Here is a 19,069-nt window from a genome sequence, read left to right as displayed (position 1 = left end):
GAAAAAGCAGTAAAATAAAGACTTGACGGGGAAACACTTTACACGCTTGGTTGCTCTTGACAGTTGTTTTGTTTTACCAGCGTTCCAAAGTAGCTCGACGGAAGAGCTAGATATGCACATTGTCTTAATCTAGCGGAAAGCTAATAAGGTATACTAAGTGGATTCGCACTGATATCTTGCACTGAGGTGAGTAAATGTGTTATTATCGACGGGTCATTATCGACGGGTATTTGTGGTCTTGGCACTTTTTCCGCCAGCTAGCTAACCTGCAGATATAAAGTTTAAATTTTCAGTATCGCTCTTAAACAGTGTGCACGGATTTCACGTCATGCAGTAAGGACTTGGTCTACGGTCATCTGTTGTTCGCTCAGCTGTTGATTTCATACTGGTACAAACTCGCCCACTATACTCTTTATGGCACTGTTTATAAAGTAGTCGCACTCTAGGATGACAAGTTAACACCCGGCATAGATACACATTCGTTCCCGTTGACTTGAATCCAGCCTTTAATGTGATTGCTGGCTGTTTGTGTGCCTTAGGATGGCACAGTGGGACAGATTGAGACAGCTTCCTATTGCGTACCGACAGCAGTTACACGAGCTCTATGACAGAGATGCTTTACCCATGGATGTTCGGCACTACCTGGCCCCTTGGATAGAGAAGCAGGAGTGGTAAGGAACCCTGTGATTCAACGAGTTTCAATGATTACTGTAAGTGAGTATGGCTGTGAAAAGCTCTTATTATGTCATTTTCTACAGGCAGCGGGCAGCACGGGACCATGCCTTTGCTATGGTGCTGTTCCAGGTCCTGCTTGAGAATCTGGACATCCAACACAGCCGCTTTGTCCAGGAGGAGTCATTTTTACTGCAGCACAACATTAGGCGCTATAAGCAGAACTTTCAGGTGTGTCCAGTAAAGGAGCAACCCAGTGACGTCTCTGGTTTAAAATGGAAAAGCAAATTTTGAATAATAGTATCATAATTCCAACCACTCCGTTTACCATGATTTGCTTATGTGTTTACATGCTCAGAATTTCCTGTTTAGCCAAGTGAGAGATATTTAGACATAGGAAAACATTAACCTGTTATTAATCCTTTATTGGCTGATGAGAAATGATAATATGACAGTAAAGGTTTATAAAAAGTGACAAAAGTAAAAAAAAGCCTTTTAATGACCTCCAGTAAGTCTGCACAGTTGATTGGCCTATATACTGTATCAGTGTAATATAATATACTTTAACACATGTGACTCCCAGCCTCTGCTATTTCTCTCTTACAGAGGTATGTGGATGATCCGTGTGCTTTGGCAACCACCATCCTTTGGTTTTTGGAAAAAGAGAAGGAAATCCTGGAGAGCGCTGAACTGGCTGAAAAGGTTGGTGTAACGTCTCATTGTGGTAATTAAAAATAAACTTTATGTATAGCCACTTTTGATAACAATGTAGCTAAGTGCCTTAAGAAAAGAAATAAACCCAGAAAAGCATAGGTATTTAGCATGTACTGTAAAATGGTAATGCTCTGCTAAAAATAGTGCCCCAACACTACACTTGCACACTTGGATATACCTGTATGTGGTATTTTTTTTTTTACAGGAAAACATTATATCATATGATCTATTGGTGTATTGCCATGTTTTGGCTTTTTTATGTTATGACTCCATTGTTAGCTGTTGTGTTTGTAGTATTGCAATTCAGCTTTTAAGTGTAAAATTAAATGCAAACTTTCAAGGAGCCTAGTGTAAATTTTTATCCTGTTTTAGTTTTTTCCATTCAGTTTTTTAAAAAGAGCTGTGTGTGCGAAATAGAACCATGAAACTCACTGTGTGGGCTAAAACGTGAAGATTTTCCCCCCAGCAGTTTTTACACTACACTCTCACTTACTATTTCCCTTGTGACAGCTTCACCCAGTATTACATCTGAAAGACAATAAGATCTTGGTATTAGCTCCACCTTTGTTTATTCTTAGGTCCAGCTTTTGCAAGTTGAGCCAGAGGCAATGGAGACAAGCAGTCAGCAGGACCTTGAACGTAAACTGGCTGGCTTGAGGAATGAAGTGCAGGTGGAGATTATGTTCCTTTGTGTTATTATTTGTATTATATGGATAAAGCATGTCGCAGTTTTTTCATTTCCTTTTTTGTGCTATAGTGTATGGAACATACAATCATATGTCTGGAGGAGCAGCAAGATGAGTTTGATTTTAAATTCCAAACCCAGAAGTTGGAAGGTAAACAAATGAAAACAATCTGGTTATATTTGCATGCTTTAATGTCTGTGAGAGTTAGTAATAAATCTAAAAAAGATTTAAATCAGAGCTACATGTACTCTTTTGTTTTGGTCTTTGTCATGTGGAAATTTTCATCCCACCATGGAAACTTTTAAGCAGCTGTGGTAGACGAGGCCAGGAAAAAAGAACAGATTAAAGCGCTTCAGTTGCTTGTCAACAAGTTGAATAACTGCAGGAAGGTATGGAGTCAGTAATATTCCTAAATATATTCTTAAATGTTTTATTGTAGTTGTTTAATTATTTACATTCTTATCTCATTTTATCACTTTTTAGAGCACGTTGTCAGGCCTAAATGATATTCTGGACAGGATTCAGGACATCATTGATGTGCTTGTGAAGAAGGAGCTGGTGGAGTGGCAGAGGAGGCAGCAGAAAGCATGCATTGGTGCTCTGGACAATGTTTGCCTGGATCAGCTGGAAAAGTGGTATGTTTATTCTCTTTGAGCTGAATTTGTATTTCCAAAGTCCATCCCCCCATTCTCTAAAATCTGCATGAAATTAAAATAAATTCTCTTTCTGAATCTCTAGGTTCAGCTGTGTGGCAGTGTGTCTGTTCCAGGTGTGGGAGTTTCTTACTAAGTTGGAGGAGCTAGTAGGAAAAGTGTCCTATGAAAATGACCCTGTGAAGGCCCAAAACCCCACACTGCAGAAGAGAGTGGACACTCTTCTAAGAGACTTACTCAAGAGGTATTTCTTTTAGTACACTCTATGATGTTCTCTTTCACTTTTATGTTTTTTTTAGTTAATTAAATGACATTCCCTTTTTTTCTTTTACGTTTACATTTAGCTCCTTTGTGGTTGAAACTCAGCCATCCATGCCTCAGGGGAAAGGATCTTTGGTTCTCCGCACAAATGTCCAGTTCTCTGTCAAAGCCAGGTCAGTGCCCAGCACAGAAATCAGCGTGCACGCAGCGTTTCAATGGACTTATCTGCATTAATAAGAGAGCTACTTTCAGCTGCTCCCTAATCCACATGTTTGATTTGGCAGATTTTGTTTACACTGGGTGTCCTGGCTGGCACAACCCCAGAGGGATTTGTGTCTCCTCCTGGGATTGAACTTTGATCTTTTGCTTTTTAGGAAAATGTTTAAACCTGTAGAGCCACTAATGAGCTTACAGTAAATAATGTCAGAATCAGAATACTTTATTGTGCTCCAAGACAGTAAGAACATTTACTAACTAAACCAAATTAAATAATACAGTATATTACAAAGTTACAAAAAATTAATTAATTATAAATTATAAATATCTCAGCATATTACACAAAGTAAGAATATATGTTTGACATTGCGCCCCCCTTATCTTACTGTACTATGCTGTACTTATTAGGATAATGTGCATATCAAGCTGCTGTATCTTTATAGAAACAGACTGGTATAGAGAGTGGTTTTGTTGGCCTTTATTTCCACCATGTAAACAAAGAATCAATTGTGAAATAATGCGAGTAAGTCTGAAAGTTTGTTGCATTCCTGCAGAGCCATCTCATCTTCTTCCATGCTGTGACCTTGGGAGCATTCCTGGTTTCCTGTTTTTTTTTTACATTTTTGTCTTCATCATCTTCATATTTCTCAAGCTCTAACATTTTGCACCTGACTTAACCATTTCAGACTTCTTGTGAAGTTTCCGGAACTGAACCACTCCATGAAAGTGGATGTATCCATGGACAAGTAAGTTTTCTCTTTCAGACCTTTAGTTGTTTTCATTACCCTTAAAACAAACTTCCAGGATTTAACATTAGAGAAAGATGTCTAATTCCTCCCTGTGATCACGTCTGCTGTGTTTTTTTCTCACCCTTGAATATAGGGAGGCTCCTCAGATCAAAGGGCAAGTTTTTTTCATTTACATCTAAGTTTCAGAAGCCACGTTGAGCTTTGACATTTGCTGTGAACTTGTTTTTAGTAAACCTCCTGTCTTTTGTAGGTATCGACGTTTCAATGTCCTGGGGACTAAAATTAAGGCCTTGAACATGGCTGAGAGCACGAATGGAGGCATGGTGGCAGACTTCAGACATCTGGTATATTCAATAATGAATTCATAAGCAATTAGATACAAAGACTTTTATACAACTGTGACACAAAAATGGTTTAAAACCAAATATTTAACAATGTATTTAACATGTAATACATCAGCTACACTCAAGTAATTCAAAAAATAACATTTATATCAATATACAGCCTTTACTGGCAGGTGAGAATTTTTATTTGTTATTTGGGAGTGACTGTGTGTGCGTTCTTACTAGTTAATTCATAAATACTATTTGTCTGTAGACTCTGAAGGAGCAGAAATCAGGAGGTGGTGGCAAAGGAGTCAGTGATGTGAGTTAATATCGGTAACCCTGCTGATACCATCTCTTCTTAATGTTACATCATAATAAAGGAATAATGATCTGTGTGTTACTTTCTTGTTTATAGATTTCTCTGAGTGTTACAGAGGAGCTGCATATCATCTACTTCAACACTGTATTTGAGCTGAAAGGCTTCTCTGTTGAGCTGCAGGTGGAGTTTCTTCTGCGTTTTTCATGTTATATGGCTGCCATCACAGATAAAGAACATTAGTTCCGTTTAAAAATTAATCATTAATTTGCAGCTTTGGTGACAGAACTATGACCTAAGTAGAAGCTATATGTTTTTATGGCACACACACTTGTAGGCCTCCACCCTCCCTGTGGTCATCATCTCAAACTCCAGCCAGCAGCAAAGTGCCTGGGCATCTGTCCTCTGGTTCAACATGCTCAGTCAGGATCCCAAGGTGATAAGTCACTGTTACTGGCAGACATGCTGTGCTTTTGCATTCAAGTTCCCTTGTAATACAATTACGGGCCAGACTAAATTAATCGTGTACATATGATGTGCATATGTCTGCTTTTCCCAGGATGTTATGTTCTTCGCCAACACTCCTGCAGCTACTTGGCCTCAGTTTGGAGAGATGTTGAGCTGGCAGTTTCTCTCGGCCACAAAACGTGGCCTGGATGACACTCAGCTGGAAATGATTGCAAACAAGCTCTTTGGTAAATTCTTCCACCGTCTTCTGCTTCATTCTGCTCATTGTTGACAACACCTACTTTCATGTACTGTTAAAATGTATCTTGATTTTGCAAACTTTACATTTATAGATAGTAGCACAAGACTGACATAATTCGTTGTCCTTTGTGGCTTGTAAGCATGCTTGTGATTGTCCATCGTGTTTTTTTAATCTCCAGGCAAAAAGCCAAACTATGACAGCTGCACAGTCCCGTGGTCAAAATTTACCAAGGTAAGAGCCCTAAAAGCTACTGGTTTTTTTGTAATCCCTCAAGCCATACTTTGCAAGTCTTGAGTAATTTAACCTTAAGCCTCACCACTAAAAACAATTATTACATCTCATCTAAATATATCTGAGCATTTCGTTGCAGAGAACATAGGCCTGTAAGTGTGTCCAAATGACATTTTCTGCTGTTTGTGTTACAGGAGAATACTCCTGACACTTTCTGGGTGTGGTTTGATGGCATTTTGATGATGGTGAAAACATACCTTGAGGATCTGTGGAGGGATGGGTATGATTGTTATACATTCTTAGAAGCTTTTTTGCTTGAATGATTCATAGGTCAGTTTTAATGGGTTAAACAAAACAAACATTCCTCTGATCATGGTTAACTTTAAGGACTGGACTGAGAATGACTGAAAAACAAACCAGTGTCCAAATAAAAATTTTGAAAGACCTTCAGAAAGCCTGGAGAACTATTGCTCAAGACAGCTTACACAATTACAAAATAACAAGGGATTTTGACTTTCTAAATGAATGAGATGTGGCTCAAGACTTCTGCACAGTACTGTACCTTCCATATTATTTGTACGTCACACAGAACAAATAGGTACCTCTTAACTCGTGACAACTATATTGGATAATCCTTTTTTGGAAAAATCTGCAGGTTGTCCTCCAAATGTTATCAACAAATGTCTGTTTTATGTAAAGAAAAGTAAGCGTCTGACAGCAGTGTCAGGTTAATGTTTAAGCAGATTAAAAGAATCCAGCCACTTGCCACACTGTCAGTATTGTAATCTGGATAACTCTGTTTCTAATATGCATGGTCCAGTTTAGCTCATAACGTCAGTCTCCGTGAAACCTGAAATGTTTGCCTTTTAAAATAAAATTCCTTTTGTGCTTCAGGCTCATCATGGGTTTTGTGACCAAAGGCAAAGAGAAATCTCTCTTGAAGAAGAAAAAGAGAGGCACGTTCTTGTTGCGTTTCAGTGAAAGCGTCATTGGGGGAATTACCTTCTCCTGGGTGGAGATCACTGTGACTGGTGAGAGTGTTTTGGGTTTTTTTTGCTTGTATGTCTGAAAGAAATACAACTAAGCTGCATTTCACAGTGGCCGGGGTAACCTGTTTAATACATCATCCACTGTCTGTTTAGGTGAGCCTGATGTAAAGACAGTCCAGCCCTTCACCAAAGTTGACCTTTCCCAGATTCCCTTCCATGAAATCATTCGAAATTACCAGATCTTAGAAGCTGAAAATGTCCCAGAAAATCCTCTACTCTACCTGTATCCGGACACCCCGAAAGATAAGGCTTTTGGAAAGTATTACACTGAGAAGAGTGGAGGTAAGGCCACCATTTAAAATATTATTGAAGTTAGTCCTGCAGATGACCCATTAAATCAAATTTCTCTTTCTTTTTGTTTCAGAGGACAGTCCATACATAAAGTACATCAAAACCAAGCTGGTGTTTGTTTCCAAGGAGTAAGTATGCGGTCCATATACATTCAGGCTAATTTATAGTGTCTTGCTTGTTGGAATTAAAGAAAAAAAAAAACCCATCCCATTAATACAACAAACTTAAATACACTTCACTTAAAAAGTGGTGTGCCCACACCTTTTTTTTTATGTCATGAGCTAATGGTTGTAATGACTGTTTATCATTGGTCATGTAGGAACACACTGGAGGCCAGGTCACCCATGCCCTCTGACATGGCACAGGGTGAAGGCCTGGAGCCAATGAATGGCCTGTGTGGAGAGGCAGCTGGTGAGTCATGCCTCTCCTTGCTGTCCAATCCAGCTTAAGACCTTGTCAAACAAATTACTCACCTTCCATCAAAAATCTCTGTCACCATCCCTGTGATGGTCTTGCAGTGCATGAAATCAATGCGTAGCATGCTGTCTGAATATAGTAGATGTCAGGTGACAGCTTTTTAAAAGATTTGTTTATTTATTTTTTATCCTTGAATTGAACTTTTGTGGGAATGTTGGCTGCTTTTACTGCATGCACATGGTGCAGTGACCATAAAGCCTTGTTCTGGCCAAGCAATAGAATCACTAACACGTTTTATTATCCTGCTGCTTTTTGGTCCTTTTACATTAAATTACATTCTTGGAGTCGCTATTAAAATGACTACTGAAGTAATATACATACTTGCATCTCTAAAACTCACAATTAAATTATATTTACTTCATTTAATTACTACAAAAATGTTTACAGTACGTTATGTTTGACTTTTTGGTCAAATCAAAACCTTGCTTGATCCCATTCATAACAAGCAAAAATCTTACCTGATTTAAATCTTTGCGATCTCCCCTTTGAGGTCACCTTCTCTGCTGTCCTCACTGCTCAAAGTGCTTTTGCCCTGTTTGCATTGATCCCTACAAGTCCTGTTCTCATCACTTGCAATTGTTCATCTGCAATGCATGCTGGATCTCTTCAAGCTTTAAAGGTTAAAGTCATAGAGAACTGTAGAGTGCAACAGGGACTGCCCGCTTTTTTAATGGCTCCGCTTTCAGAAGCAAATTTTCCATTTGTTTTCTCTATTGACACGTCAGAAAATCCTTAGAGAAAGACTTAAGCCTTGAGCGAAGGCAAACAGCTATGAGGTTGAATCATAATTTGAATTGGAAAATGAAAAAAAAAAAAGTCCTAGACCATGTACATAGATAGCTTAACTTTAATAAAATGCCCGTCCCCACGCGTTTGAAGGCATTTTTGAGGTTCAAAATGTGTTTTGTTATAGTTAGGTTTAGGCTAAGCGGCTAGGGAAAGTGTAATGTAAATGAGATGTCTGGACTAAGATATGAAAATGTGTGTGTGCTGTAATATAGAACAATTCAGTTCAATTTAGTTTTATTCATATAGCGTCAGTGCTTTGTTCATGGCTGCAGTCAAACTCTCACAGTTTCTGAGGTTTTGCACTCGTTAAGTGACTTGATGTTCTCGGATTTTAATATTTCCGTGATTCTGGGTTCACAGGGAAAATAATATTAACAGTATTTTCTATGCACGTCTGAGTTTTATGACGGAAAAATATGGGGGTGAGGGTGTAGTAGTAGTCAGATTTAGTCATGTGTAGGATTTTTATGTACAGGGTTAATTATTTATTCAGTAACATGTAAATTATTGAGCTTAAAAGACACTTTCAGTCAGATTTAAATATTTTACGGATGGTTAAAATGCTCATTTTTGTTTTTTCTAATATGCCATAAAATAAACTATTCCTTTACAAAGGGTATGTGATATTTGTATTTAGTATCGATTCAACTGAGCTATTCTGAGGTAAAAAAAAAAAAACTATCTAAGTTAGACATCGTTTAAATGTTCTGTACAAAATCAGTTCCTGTGATTTTCTATTTTCTGCTTTGGGCTTCAACAGCAAATCACATGTTTTTTCAGTTTCATTTCCCTAGCGAGAGCATAAATAAACTACACAGCGATGACAACAGATTCAACTTTTTTTTTTCCTTCTTCACTCTTAGAACAAGACGGGGATCTTTATCCTCTGACGCCACCACTGGAATCTTATGACCCTGATCCCATGATGAATGGCTCTGTTGAAGACCCAGAACCACCGCAGGATCTGCTGATGTATCTCAACAATCCAAACCTTTTTGACAACGACCTCCTGCAAGATGACCAATCTCTGCCTGATTTCAGCCTTCAAGGATTTAACTGTCTGCTCCCACAGTCCTGTGGCAGCTTCCCTTAGCTTCTGTTTGTATTCAACCATATCACTATACATAATGCACTTGTTAGCTTTACACACAGTACAGCATTTCTATCAGAAAAATGTGGCACACGTGGCAAATCCAGCATAAATGAAATAGTTTGCTTTTAATTCCGTTTTCATGTGAGATGCTCAACAGCCCATCTGATGACCCTGAAAATCACACATAACTGATGTTTTTGTTCACTGTATAAATTTATAGAGCATCCCTGTGAATCCTAAACTATTTTTACTGCTATATGAAGAGATACACGTAAGAACATTGAATGAGCCGCACTCATATCAGTCCATACTTTATTATTTTAAGATTAGGCATAAAGTCTAAATCATGCTTAAAAACTGACCAGGTAAGGAGGCGGGAAAGGTTTGTATGAGCTATTACTGCATAGACTGCACATAATTTATTATATCTTTGTTTATTTTGAACCCTTTGTTATTGTTTTAATATTGGCACATACAACGTGATAAAATTCACGTGAACATCACACTTCCTGTTTTAGTTTGTCCTTTTATAGTAACACTGTCATTTAAGTCACAATAAAAGCACCAGTAAAGAAGAAATGTGTGGTTTGATTATTAACACAAATTGTACATTGACAAATGTAGGAAACTGGTTTTATATTTTTAGCCTGCACCTCATTACCTGTAAAAATTGTGGACTAGAACTAATATTTTGACTATTATGATGATTTTCTGCTGATAGAACTTTTTTTTTTTTGCACAGAAACAGGCTGGACATGAAAGTCATGCTGTCATGTTAGTTTGTTGCAGCCATATTTGAACAACGGGTGAAGCCCTCAGTCATTAGCTGGCTTTTAGTTGCATCACACATGCCTGCTAATTGGTACTTACATTTTAATCACTAGAGCACAAAATTGTTTGGCTGTCTGTTTATGCAATTTAACAATGCTCTGTATATAGACACAATTAAGAGAGACTCATGAATATGAGGAGGAGGAATCTGAAAAAGTCACTTTCTCTGGAATAGCTTACAATCTAGAGGCAGCTAGAGGAGCTGCAGTACGTGTCACAGGGTTGGCTTCATCTTTCACCTATGACGCTGCCTTTTGTAGTAAGTAGGAAGCTAGTTGACTTAAGAAACAGATATTTCAATGACAGAAAGCCCCGAAACAAAGGAGAAAGGTCAGTGAATACTTGTTTTTTCTAATTTCAGGTTGCAAAGTTCAAAATTAGTTACATGGCCAATCAACCATGAATTATCCCAAAAAAGAGAATGAATATTTACTTCTTGAGAATTGCAAGTGTCACATTGAAATATTATTTTCTTTTCTACTTTCCCATTAGTAAACCTCAAATGTGACTGAGTTGATCGCTTAATGCCTAAAGAAACATGTCCTTGTTGAGATGTAATTTTTCATTATTTTGCTGGAGAGATTTTAAGGATGCTAACACCAAATTTACCTTTCTGATTGTCATCTTGAGACTCATACTCAGTGGCTGAAACCCTCCCCCAGGTTGCTTGGTTAGTCCGAGGTGCCACAGACTGTTGCATAACAGTGCATAACTTGTTTAAGGGCAAAACTGATGCAAATCTCAGCGAAGAGGCTCAGTATAGGTCACCACTAGCAGCACGTGCCTGCAACCAATAAGTGAAACTGTTTACCATGTTTCTGTTCCCCTTGTGATAATTTCAAGGTGTTTTGGGTTGTTTTTGGGTTATTTCACAGATCACAGCTGTGATCCATCGACTGCACATAGAGTAAGGGAGAGAGAGAGAGAAAATTTCACTAATAAAGCTGAAAGAAAAAATCAGTGATGGAGCTGATAATTTAATTATATGTGAGTAATTTTCTTAATAAATCCATAACTGGTCAGAAAATTGAAACTAGTTTTTTTTGGAGACCTGGAGTGTAAATGTGCTTGTCTCTAAAGCACTTTAAAGCAATAAATAAAATAGTTGTGATATTGTGAATGTTTTTGTATTGTGAATTTTCCAAAATAACTAAGGGAAATTTATTTAACACAATTCAAAAAACAAAAAAACAAAACAAAACACAATTCAGTGGGCTACATACTGAACTTAGAGGTTAGAAACAAAGGCTGGTTCACAAGGCTGACTCTAGATAAGATTTACAAGCTATGTCTAGTGATAATAGATTAAATATTTTTGTTTAACAAAAAAAGAAATGGCATGAATTAGTGTCACCCTGCTACTTCCTGTACTTTCAATAGTAGTTCTGTATAGCTCAGTGTCCACTCTGTTACAGGGGCAAGTTGTTTACAACATGAAAGCTTTGAGTTTCTGTTTTATTTGATTTGATATACCTTTATTAGTCCCACAAGGGGAAATTTCATAAGGCTGCCGACCTATTGCACGCAATGGCTGCGCCATCTTACCCTCCGACCATACATACATTACACAAAACATCACATGGGGAAGACAGGTCAGAGAGGTATAACAATGGAAAAATGCACCACATGAGGAAAGATAAGGAGAAAAAAAAATAACTCCCCCACAGACTGAGCTCCAACAGGGAGATCAGTTTGAGAACAGAAAAAAAATGATGGGTGTGTGCATATCAGTGTATATGTATGTGTGTGCGTGTCCAGAGTTCAGCTGAGACAGTGTCCTTCGCCCTGCTAGGCTAAGTAAACAGTCTTCCAGCCAACCCAGGTGGCCTTGCATGGAATGGGAAGGAACAGACTAAACACAGTCGTTCTGTGATGTTGTCATTTCTTGTGCTCAAGGAGCAGATTCTGAGAACTCACGGCAGTGCGTCTCCCCGAGATGTCATCCAATTTGCGCACAGAGATTCCGAGCTAACCCTTCCGAGGTGTAATCCAGTCTGCAGTCAGAGATCTTATGAGTATTTATAGCAGCCGTAGCCTTTCCAAGATCTTATCCGTGCTGCACTCAAACCCATTTTGAGAAACTCACGCCTCTCCCATTGTTTCAATCCCAGCGGGCAGCCTTGTGGGGGTTTGAACAACAGGTTCCGCTTCCTTAATTCTTCGATAAGTCAGGGCCAAGCCAGCTCCGATCCGCCAGAACCCTGTTACCATGGTTCCGAATAGGTAGATATCTTCAGCACTCAGGCTCACCCAAGCCCAAACTTCTCGTTGAGAAAGGGGTGCTAATTGCATTTAAGGACCAGTTGATCCAATCCATAATTCCTCTTTTAGGTTTTAGAGAACTGTCATGAATCGCTGTGCGGCAGGCAGGAGTTGGACCCAAATGCAGGACTCACAGACTCGGGGGGGTGAACTCAAAACACAGCTTTATTTGCTGGCAGGGGAAAAACATACAAACTAAACTAATCTAAACTGGGACCAACAAACTAAAACTCACAAGGAGGGAGACAAGGAGACACAGGGAGATCCACACAGCATGAGGGACAACACAACACTGACTCAGAGAAACACAGGGTTTAAATACACTGGGGAGTAACGAGGGGAATGAGACACAGAAGGAGGGCACAGCTGGGAGAAATCAGGACTGACGATGTCGTGTTTTCAATAAAACATCAGTAGTAGTGAGCAAGCTTCTTTATTTTAACGTGGCTCACATCCATGCACGCAAACATAACCTGCCGCTGCTTCTACGACACAGTATATATCACAATTTATATATCACAAACCTAGGATCACTGGACTAAATGACTACAGACCCGTGGCTCTGACATCTGTGGTCATGAAGTCATTTGAGCGCCTAGTTCTCTCCCATCTCAAGACCCTCACGGCCCCCCTCCTGGACCCCCTGCAGTTTGCATACAGAGCCAACAGGTCTGTAGATGACGCCATCAACATGGCCCTACACTTCATCCTGCAGCATCTGGACTCCCCAGGAACCTACGCCAGGATCCTGTTTGTGGACTTCAGCTCTGCCTTCAACACCATCCTTCCAGACCATCTCCGAGGCAAGCTTTCCCAGATGAATGTGCCTGATCCCATCTGCCGGTGGATCACTGACTTCCTGACGGACAGGAAGCAGCATGTGAGGCTGGGAAAGAATGTCTCGGACTCCCGGACCATCAGCACCGGCTCCCCTCAGGGCTGTGTTCTTTCTCCTCTGCTCTTCTCCCTGTACACCAACTGCTGCACCTCCACCCACCAGTCTGTCAAGCTAATCAAGTTTGCAGATGACACCATTGTTATTGGACTCATCTCGGACGGGGATGAGTCTGCCTACAGGAGGGAGGTTGAACGTCTGGTGTCTTGGTGCAGCCACAACAACCTGGTGCTGAATGCCCAGAAGACAGTGGAGATTATTGTGGACTTCAGGAAGCACACAGCCCCACTCCCCCCCATCATCCTGACTGACACCCCCATCACCTCTGTGGACTCATTCCGCTTCCTGGGTACCACCATCACCCAGGACCTGAAGTGGGAGCCCACCATCACCTCCGTCATCAAGAAAGCCCAGCAGAGGATGTACTTCCTGAGGCAGCTGAAGAGATTCAACCTGCCAACACGGACGATGATGCAATTCTACACCGCAATCATCGAGTCCATCCTCACCTCCTCCATCACCGTGTGGTACGCTGGAGCCACTATCAGGGACAAACAGAGACTGCAGCGTGTTGTGCGCTCTGCTGAGAAGGTGATTGGCTGTAGACTCCCATCTCTGCAGGACCTGTACACCTCCAGGACACTGCGGCGTGCAGCTCGGATCTCAGCTGACCCTTCTCACCCTGGACACAGTCTGTTTGACCTGCTCCCCTCAGGCAGGAGGCTCCGGTCCATTCGCACCAGAACCTCTCGCCATAAGAACAGTTTCTTCCCCTCTGCTGTTGGACACATGAACAATAAACGTACGACTGTTCCCACCACTAACACATGACCCTACGCTGTGTCACTGCATCATTCCATGTTTTGGCACTGATCACCACCTGCACTCATGTATATATCTTTCTACGTAGCACTTTTAATTCTTATTCTTACTTTTATTTTTTCATGTCTATTTAAGCGCAATTTATGACAGTATGTTTGCACTGAAGCACCGCAGCAATTTCCTAATGTTGTAAACCTGCTCAACATTTGGCAATAAAACCCTTTCTGATTCTGATTCTGATTCTGAATTTGGTTAGACAGCCCCCTAGTGGTGAAGCTGAACTACCCACATAACTCCTATCAACAGACGAGACAAGCAAAGCAGGACACATTCACATAAGACACGGACCTTCAAAGTAAAACAGGAAGGATCACACAGAGACGCGAACTTGACACAGTGGAGACAGCAACTAAGAAACACAGAGACATAAACCATGAGGCAGAGGACTCGATGAACCAAACGACAGAGGGAAACTCAAACATGCAGACACAGACTTACACAGAACAGAGGGGACACAGAGAGACATGAAGGGCAACGGATCAAAACTAGAAACCATAGAATAAATCACACACAAGTACAATAATACAAACATCACAAGGAACTAAAAACGCTGGGTCAGGAGACCCAGGACCATGACAAGAACAGACTGTGAGAGAACGTTCCAGGGAAAATACAAAAAAACCACGAGACTAGACAAGGACATAAGAGGCTAAGAAGGGAAGCTAAGGGAGAGGAGGAGGAGGAGAAAAGTGCGACTGCCTTCGTCAAGTGCAAGAGCAGAATCCGTCATTTGTTGTGGTTAATGAATATAGTGTGACACTATATTTTTTGTGCTTAGATTTTTGTAATTGTAGAATAATCTTTCACTTAATCATCAATCAATTTATTAAAAATGATTTACTCCCGTGGCTGATTTAATCCAACCCTGTCACCTGCAAATGCGTTGAAGTAGAAACTGGTTTTGTTTTACTGTTCAATTTACTAAAAATTCAGAATCAGTGTGTTTTTTAATGCAACCCTTAAACTGCCTTTCAACTGAACTGAAATTTAAAACTTCCACTGGCTGTCTGTTAGTGAAACACTGCATTTGATGAAGCTGTAATGTAAGTGAGCCAAAGAAAGACTTACTTTAAAAAAAAAACACTTAAAGGAGTTAAAGATGATCGTAAACAAGTAATCAAGGAAAATCATTACCACAAAAAAAAAAAATTCTCACCTTAAAATACTTGTGGTTCCTGTTCTGACTACATGTAGCTGAGTAATTCTTTGCCGTGCACTGCAACACTGAATGTTTCTCTTTCTGCTGATGCTACTGTGTGTACGTGTCTCCTCTGTGTTGCTTAAGTACCCTGTGAAGTGATTTGAAGCAGGGGATTTCTGCTATCTAAATTTGGGGAAACAAGACTGAGTGTATTTTTCCATTTTACTAATTTCTGATGTAATAAATAGATCTGCAAAAAATCTGTCTGTCTATCTAGTATCCAATACCAATGGCAGTGTTGGTATTTTAGATTGATTCACCCACCTCTAACAAGGAGACAAGGTTAAGCATGTCCAAGAGCAAGAGCCATGTTAATGGTTTCCTTGTCACAGAAAAAACACTTCAATATCAAAAGTAGCACAATATGCAAGAAAACTGCTCCCACTAAAGGTGGAAACAGCAAACTTTTTCACCACAGATTACAACCAGGCTTTACTTACTTTCAGCAGCTGGATGACAAGGCTGACTCAAGATAAGATTTACAAGGTTAAGTTACTGTAGTTACTGTTAAGCTTAAACATGTTAAGCAGTTCATACTTTATACTATACTTATAATTTCCAAGGAAAGCACCACATACACTGCTTTTACGCTTTGACTTGTGCTGTGTCACAACTTTCACATTTGAATTAACCATTGCTGCTTCTGGCACTTTTTCCATCAGCTTCCTTTGTGCTGAAGTGAGTAAAATACTGATAACCCGAACATGTTTGTACATGCACGTTTCACCCACATATTACCCTAAAGGCTGCATGACCTGACCTATTCTTACCATTAGTCACTATCAGCAAAGGAAGTACAGAATTGAGACACAGTGTAGAGTCCTAAGTTCCTGAGTTGCTGAAATAAGGCGTGTTGCATTGAAAAGCAATATCCAGCACTGATTTTTTAATCCTGGAGGGTTTTTTAAATATGATGTAAGTGACACAAAATAATGACGTGTAACAAATACAACAATGTAATATGTATTACAATATATAATTTATTACATAACAAAAACACATGTTCTGGTTTGGGTATATACAAAGTACAGAACACTGTGAAACATCCCTCTAAAGATGACAACATATAAAAATATAATTGTTAAGATTTTTGTGCGTATTAAAGAGCTGTAATGTAACATGAATAACAAGAGTGATAAAAGCAGTGTTGTATGTCGGACAAGTTTCAGTTCCAAGGAATCAGGATCCAGTAGCGGCATGTTTTACCTGCTGTAGAGGCGGGTAAAGGGAGCCGCCATCTTACTCAGCACCACATGATAGGCCTGTCGAAACTGGCGGTTCATGATGGCATACAGCACAGGGTTAATGCAGCTGTTGAGCCAGGTGAGATTGGCACAGAACATGTGCAATACCTGTGGAGCGCGGTTCTGTTTGTCGGCTATGTTCAGCAACAGAAATGGGACAAAGCAGAACACAAAACAGAGGAAAACAGTGAAGCACATCCGTGTCACACGCTTGAATTCACTGTCGTCCCCTGAGGTTGCAGAATGCGATGAGTGAGCTGTTTTAGCAGGTGTGGTTGTAGGTGGTTTTTCGATGATATCAGTGGAAGGCTTCTGTGCTGCTGATGAATTTAATGCTGTGTCATTGCTTGTGGTGGAAAAGGAAGACTTTTCACAGGTCACATTTTGATTTTTCACATCCATGTTTTGGGATATTTCATGGCTGCTCAGATCAGAGGTGCTTGTCTTTATGCCGCTCTCCACACCGCTGTCGTCGGTCCCTTGAACTGAATTTGCTGGTTTTGTCTTGGATGACCGGCGGCTGAGTCTGTAGCGGAGCAGAGCCTGTGATGCAGCCTGAACTTTTTTGTAAATGAGCAGGTAGAATGCACCAACAAAGCCCAGACCAATAAAAAAATAAAAAAATAGCAGGATGGTGGTGTAAGGACGACCCTCGGTACGATGGAAGCTGCATGTGCACACCTGTGGCACAAACACATAGACAGACCAGAGTGGACCAAAGCTGACCAGGCCGAGTGCCCACGCAAAGATGATGAGTAAAGTAAGACCGTGGTTAGAAAAAACACGGTCAAACACAGCTCTCTTTGCGACCAGGAGATATCTGCCCACTGCTACCAGGCAGAGGGTAATGATGGAGACAGAGTTGGAAAGGAAGAGGAGCAGGCCGAAGATTCTGCACCACAGATGACCACTGCGCCACCTGAGGTGTAGATAGGAGTCGACGGAGATGGGCTGCAGGATGGTGCAGTACAAGAGATCAGCGACAGCCAGGTTGACAATGAGCACATTGAAGCGAGTCCTCAGACGTGGGTCTAAAACGAAAGCCAGAACGGTCATCAGATTCCCGACCGTACCCGTGATGGTTACAGCACATCCCCACAGCACAGCGAAGTACCGGTAGATTTCAACAGAAGGACTGTAGCAGGAGAAGACATCCTCGGTGTGGTTTGTTTGATTCATCATTATTCTGTCAACTAAACAGGAATCAAAACACTGGTTAATGTCTTTGCACTGTGCTTACTGAAAGTTAAAAGGGAAGCTACAGGTGGATTACACAGTTAACCACTTCCTTTTTTAGAAACACCGCTCATTTACTTTGTTGTGAAGAGCAGGAATAGAATAGAATTCAACTTTATTGTCATTGCACATGTCACAAGTACAAGGCAATGAAATGCAGTTGCTGAAATGCAGGAACACTTGATCAAAGATATTTTATGTGGTTATGTATAGCCCAGGGTCCACCCTGTTACAGGGCAAAAGAGCAAGTCGTTTACAACATGAAAACTTTGAGTTTCTGTCTTAGTTATTCATTTGTGTCACTGTGTGATTATATTTCTTGTGCTTTGATCTTTGTAGTTTTAGGAAAATCTTGCATTTAATGATCAATTAATTTAGTAAACATAATTTACTGCTTTGGCTGATTTAATCAAACGCTGTCACCTGAAAATGTCAACAGTGTTAACCAAAATGAAGTAGAAACTGGTTTTGTTTTCTGTTAGTCAAGTTCAGCTCACTTAATGCAACCCTTAAATTGCCTTTCAGCTGAACTCAAATTTAAAACTTCTACTTAGATGTTATGGCGGAAAAACTGCATTTAATTAAGCTAAAATGTAACTGATCCAAAAATAAGACTTAACATAAAAAAACACTTCAGTAGTTAAAGATGATCATAAACAGTCATTACCAATAATCAAGGAAAATCATGAGAGAAGAAAAAAGTTCTCACCTTTAAATACTTGTGGTCCCCGTTCTGACTGTTAACATGTAGCCGAGTAATTCTTTGCAGTGCACCGCCACACTGAATGTTTCTCTTTCTGCTGATGCCACTGTGAGCATGTGTCTCCTCTGTGTTGCTTAAGTACCTGTTACACTGTGAAGTGATTTGAAGCAGGGAATTTCCACTGTCTAAATTTGGGAAGCAAGATTGAGTGTATTTTTCCATTTTCCTAATTTCTGATGTAATAATTAGATGTCCAAAAAAATTTCTCATCTATCTATGAGTTATGTGTGCATGGCATGAAATATTTTGATCATTATCACAGTATTTGCACAGTACTTCAATCAAAAGGTACTGCATTATTTTATGGATTACATTTTTATGCACAGCTGTCTGCTTTTAGAAGACCGACGTGGAGTTTAATGATCAGGTGAGTCGCTCCCTTGTCATTTCATGACAACTGAAACAGACAAAAGATGCTAAGAACCAAAAACAGGCAGCAAATGATGGTGACTTCAGTAAAGGCATGACAGAGCAACTCAAGGGACGAAACAGCATTTGATACAAGTAATGAAAATGGAATCCC

At 40.1% G+C, this 19,069-nt stretch overlaps 2 protein-coding genes across 3 annotated transcripts; one reads left to right on the top strand and one right to left on the bottom strand.

Moving 5' to 3' along the window:
- stat2 (signal transducer and activator of transcription 2) lies at positions 1-9,811 on the top strand. Of its 2 annotated transcripts, none has more exons than XM_086292231.1 (24): positions 1-186; positions 540-671; positions 759-903; positions 1,279-1,374; positions 1,965-2,057; positions 2,144-2,222; positions 2,382-2,461; positions 2,556-2,707; positions 2,811-2,969; positions 3,070-3,159; positions 3,889-3,948; positions 4,085-4,105; positions 4,202-4,295; positions 4,549-4,596; positions 4,693-4,776; positions 4,931-5,029; positions 5,153-5,288; positions 5,481-5,533; positions 5,728-5,813; positions 6,428-6,564; positions 6,676-6,864; positions 6,947-7,001; positions 7,193-7,284; positions 9,003-9,811. In XM_086292231.1, exons 2-24 carry the CDS (start codon positions 541-543, stop codon positions 9,230-9,232), a joined length of 2,409 nt encoding a protein of 802 aa, XP_086148357.1. In that variant the 5' UTR covers positions 1-186; position 540; the 3' UTR covers positions 9,233-9,811. The 2 variants fall into 2 exon arrangements, with proteins under 2 accessions (XP_086148357.1, XP_086148355.1); XM_086292229.1 differs by having other exon boundaries at positions 2,379-2,461.
- A 6,087-nt stretch (positions 9,812-15,898) lies between these two features.
- LOC147330564 (G protein-coupled receptor 84-like) lies at positions 15,899-18,585 on the bottom strand. The gene is made up of 2 exons (XM_086294212.1): positions 18,493-18,585; positions 15,899-17,740 (listed from the first exon to the last, which is right to left on the bottom strand). Exon 2 carries the CDS (start codon positions 17,727-17,729, stop codon positions 16,506-16,508), a length of 1,224 nt encoding a protein of 407 aa, XP_086150338.1. The 5' UTR covers positions 17,730-17,740; positions 18,493-18,585; the 3' UTR covers positions 15,899-16,505.
- Positions 18,586-19,069: the final 484 nt, after the last annotated feature.

The sequence above is a fragment of the Aulonocara sp. 'chitande type north' Nkhata Bay genome, linkage group LG5 (assembly GCF_057382095.1).
Source record: "Aulonocara sp. 'chitande type north' Nkhata Bay isolate Kocher_YH1m ecotype deep benthic linkage group LG5, A_spYH_male_GT1.1, whole genome shotgun sequence".
Lineage (NCBI taxonomy): Eukaryota > Metazoa > Chordata > Actinopteri > Cichliformes > Cichlidae > Aulonocara > Aulonocara sp. 'chitande type north' Nkhata Bay.
The sequence above is the reverse complement of the archived record's forward strand: the minus strand, read 5'-3'. Positions and strand labels throughout refer to the sequence as shown.

Coding starts and splice junctions, on each gene's coding strand:
- stat2 (XM_086292229.1), top strand. CDS start 541: ATGGCACAGTGGGACAGATTGAGACAGCTTCCTATTGCGTACCGACAG. Junction 672..758: donor TGGATAGAGAAGCAGGAGTG/GTAAGGAACCCT, acceptor CATTTTCTACAG/GCAGCGGGCAGCACGGGACC. Junction 5,534..5,727: donor CGTGGTCAAAATTTACCAAG/GTAAGAGCCCTA, acceptor TTTGTGTTACAG/GAGAATACTCCTGACACTTT.
- LOC147330564 (XM_086294212.1), bottom strand. CDS start 17,729: ATGATGAATCAAACAAACCACACCGAGGATGTCTTCTCCTGCTACAGT.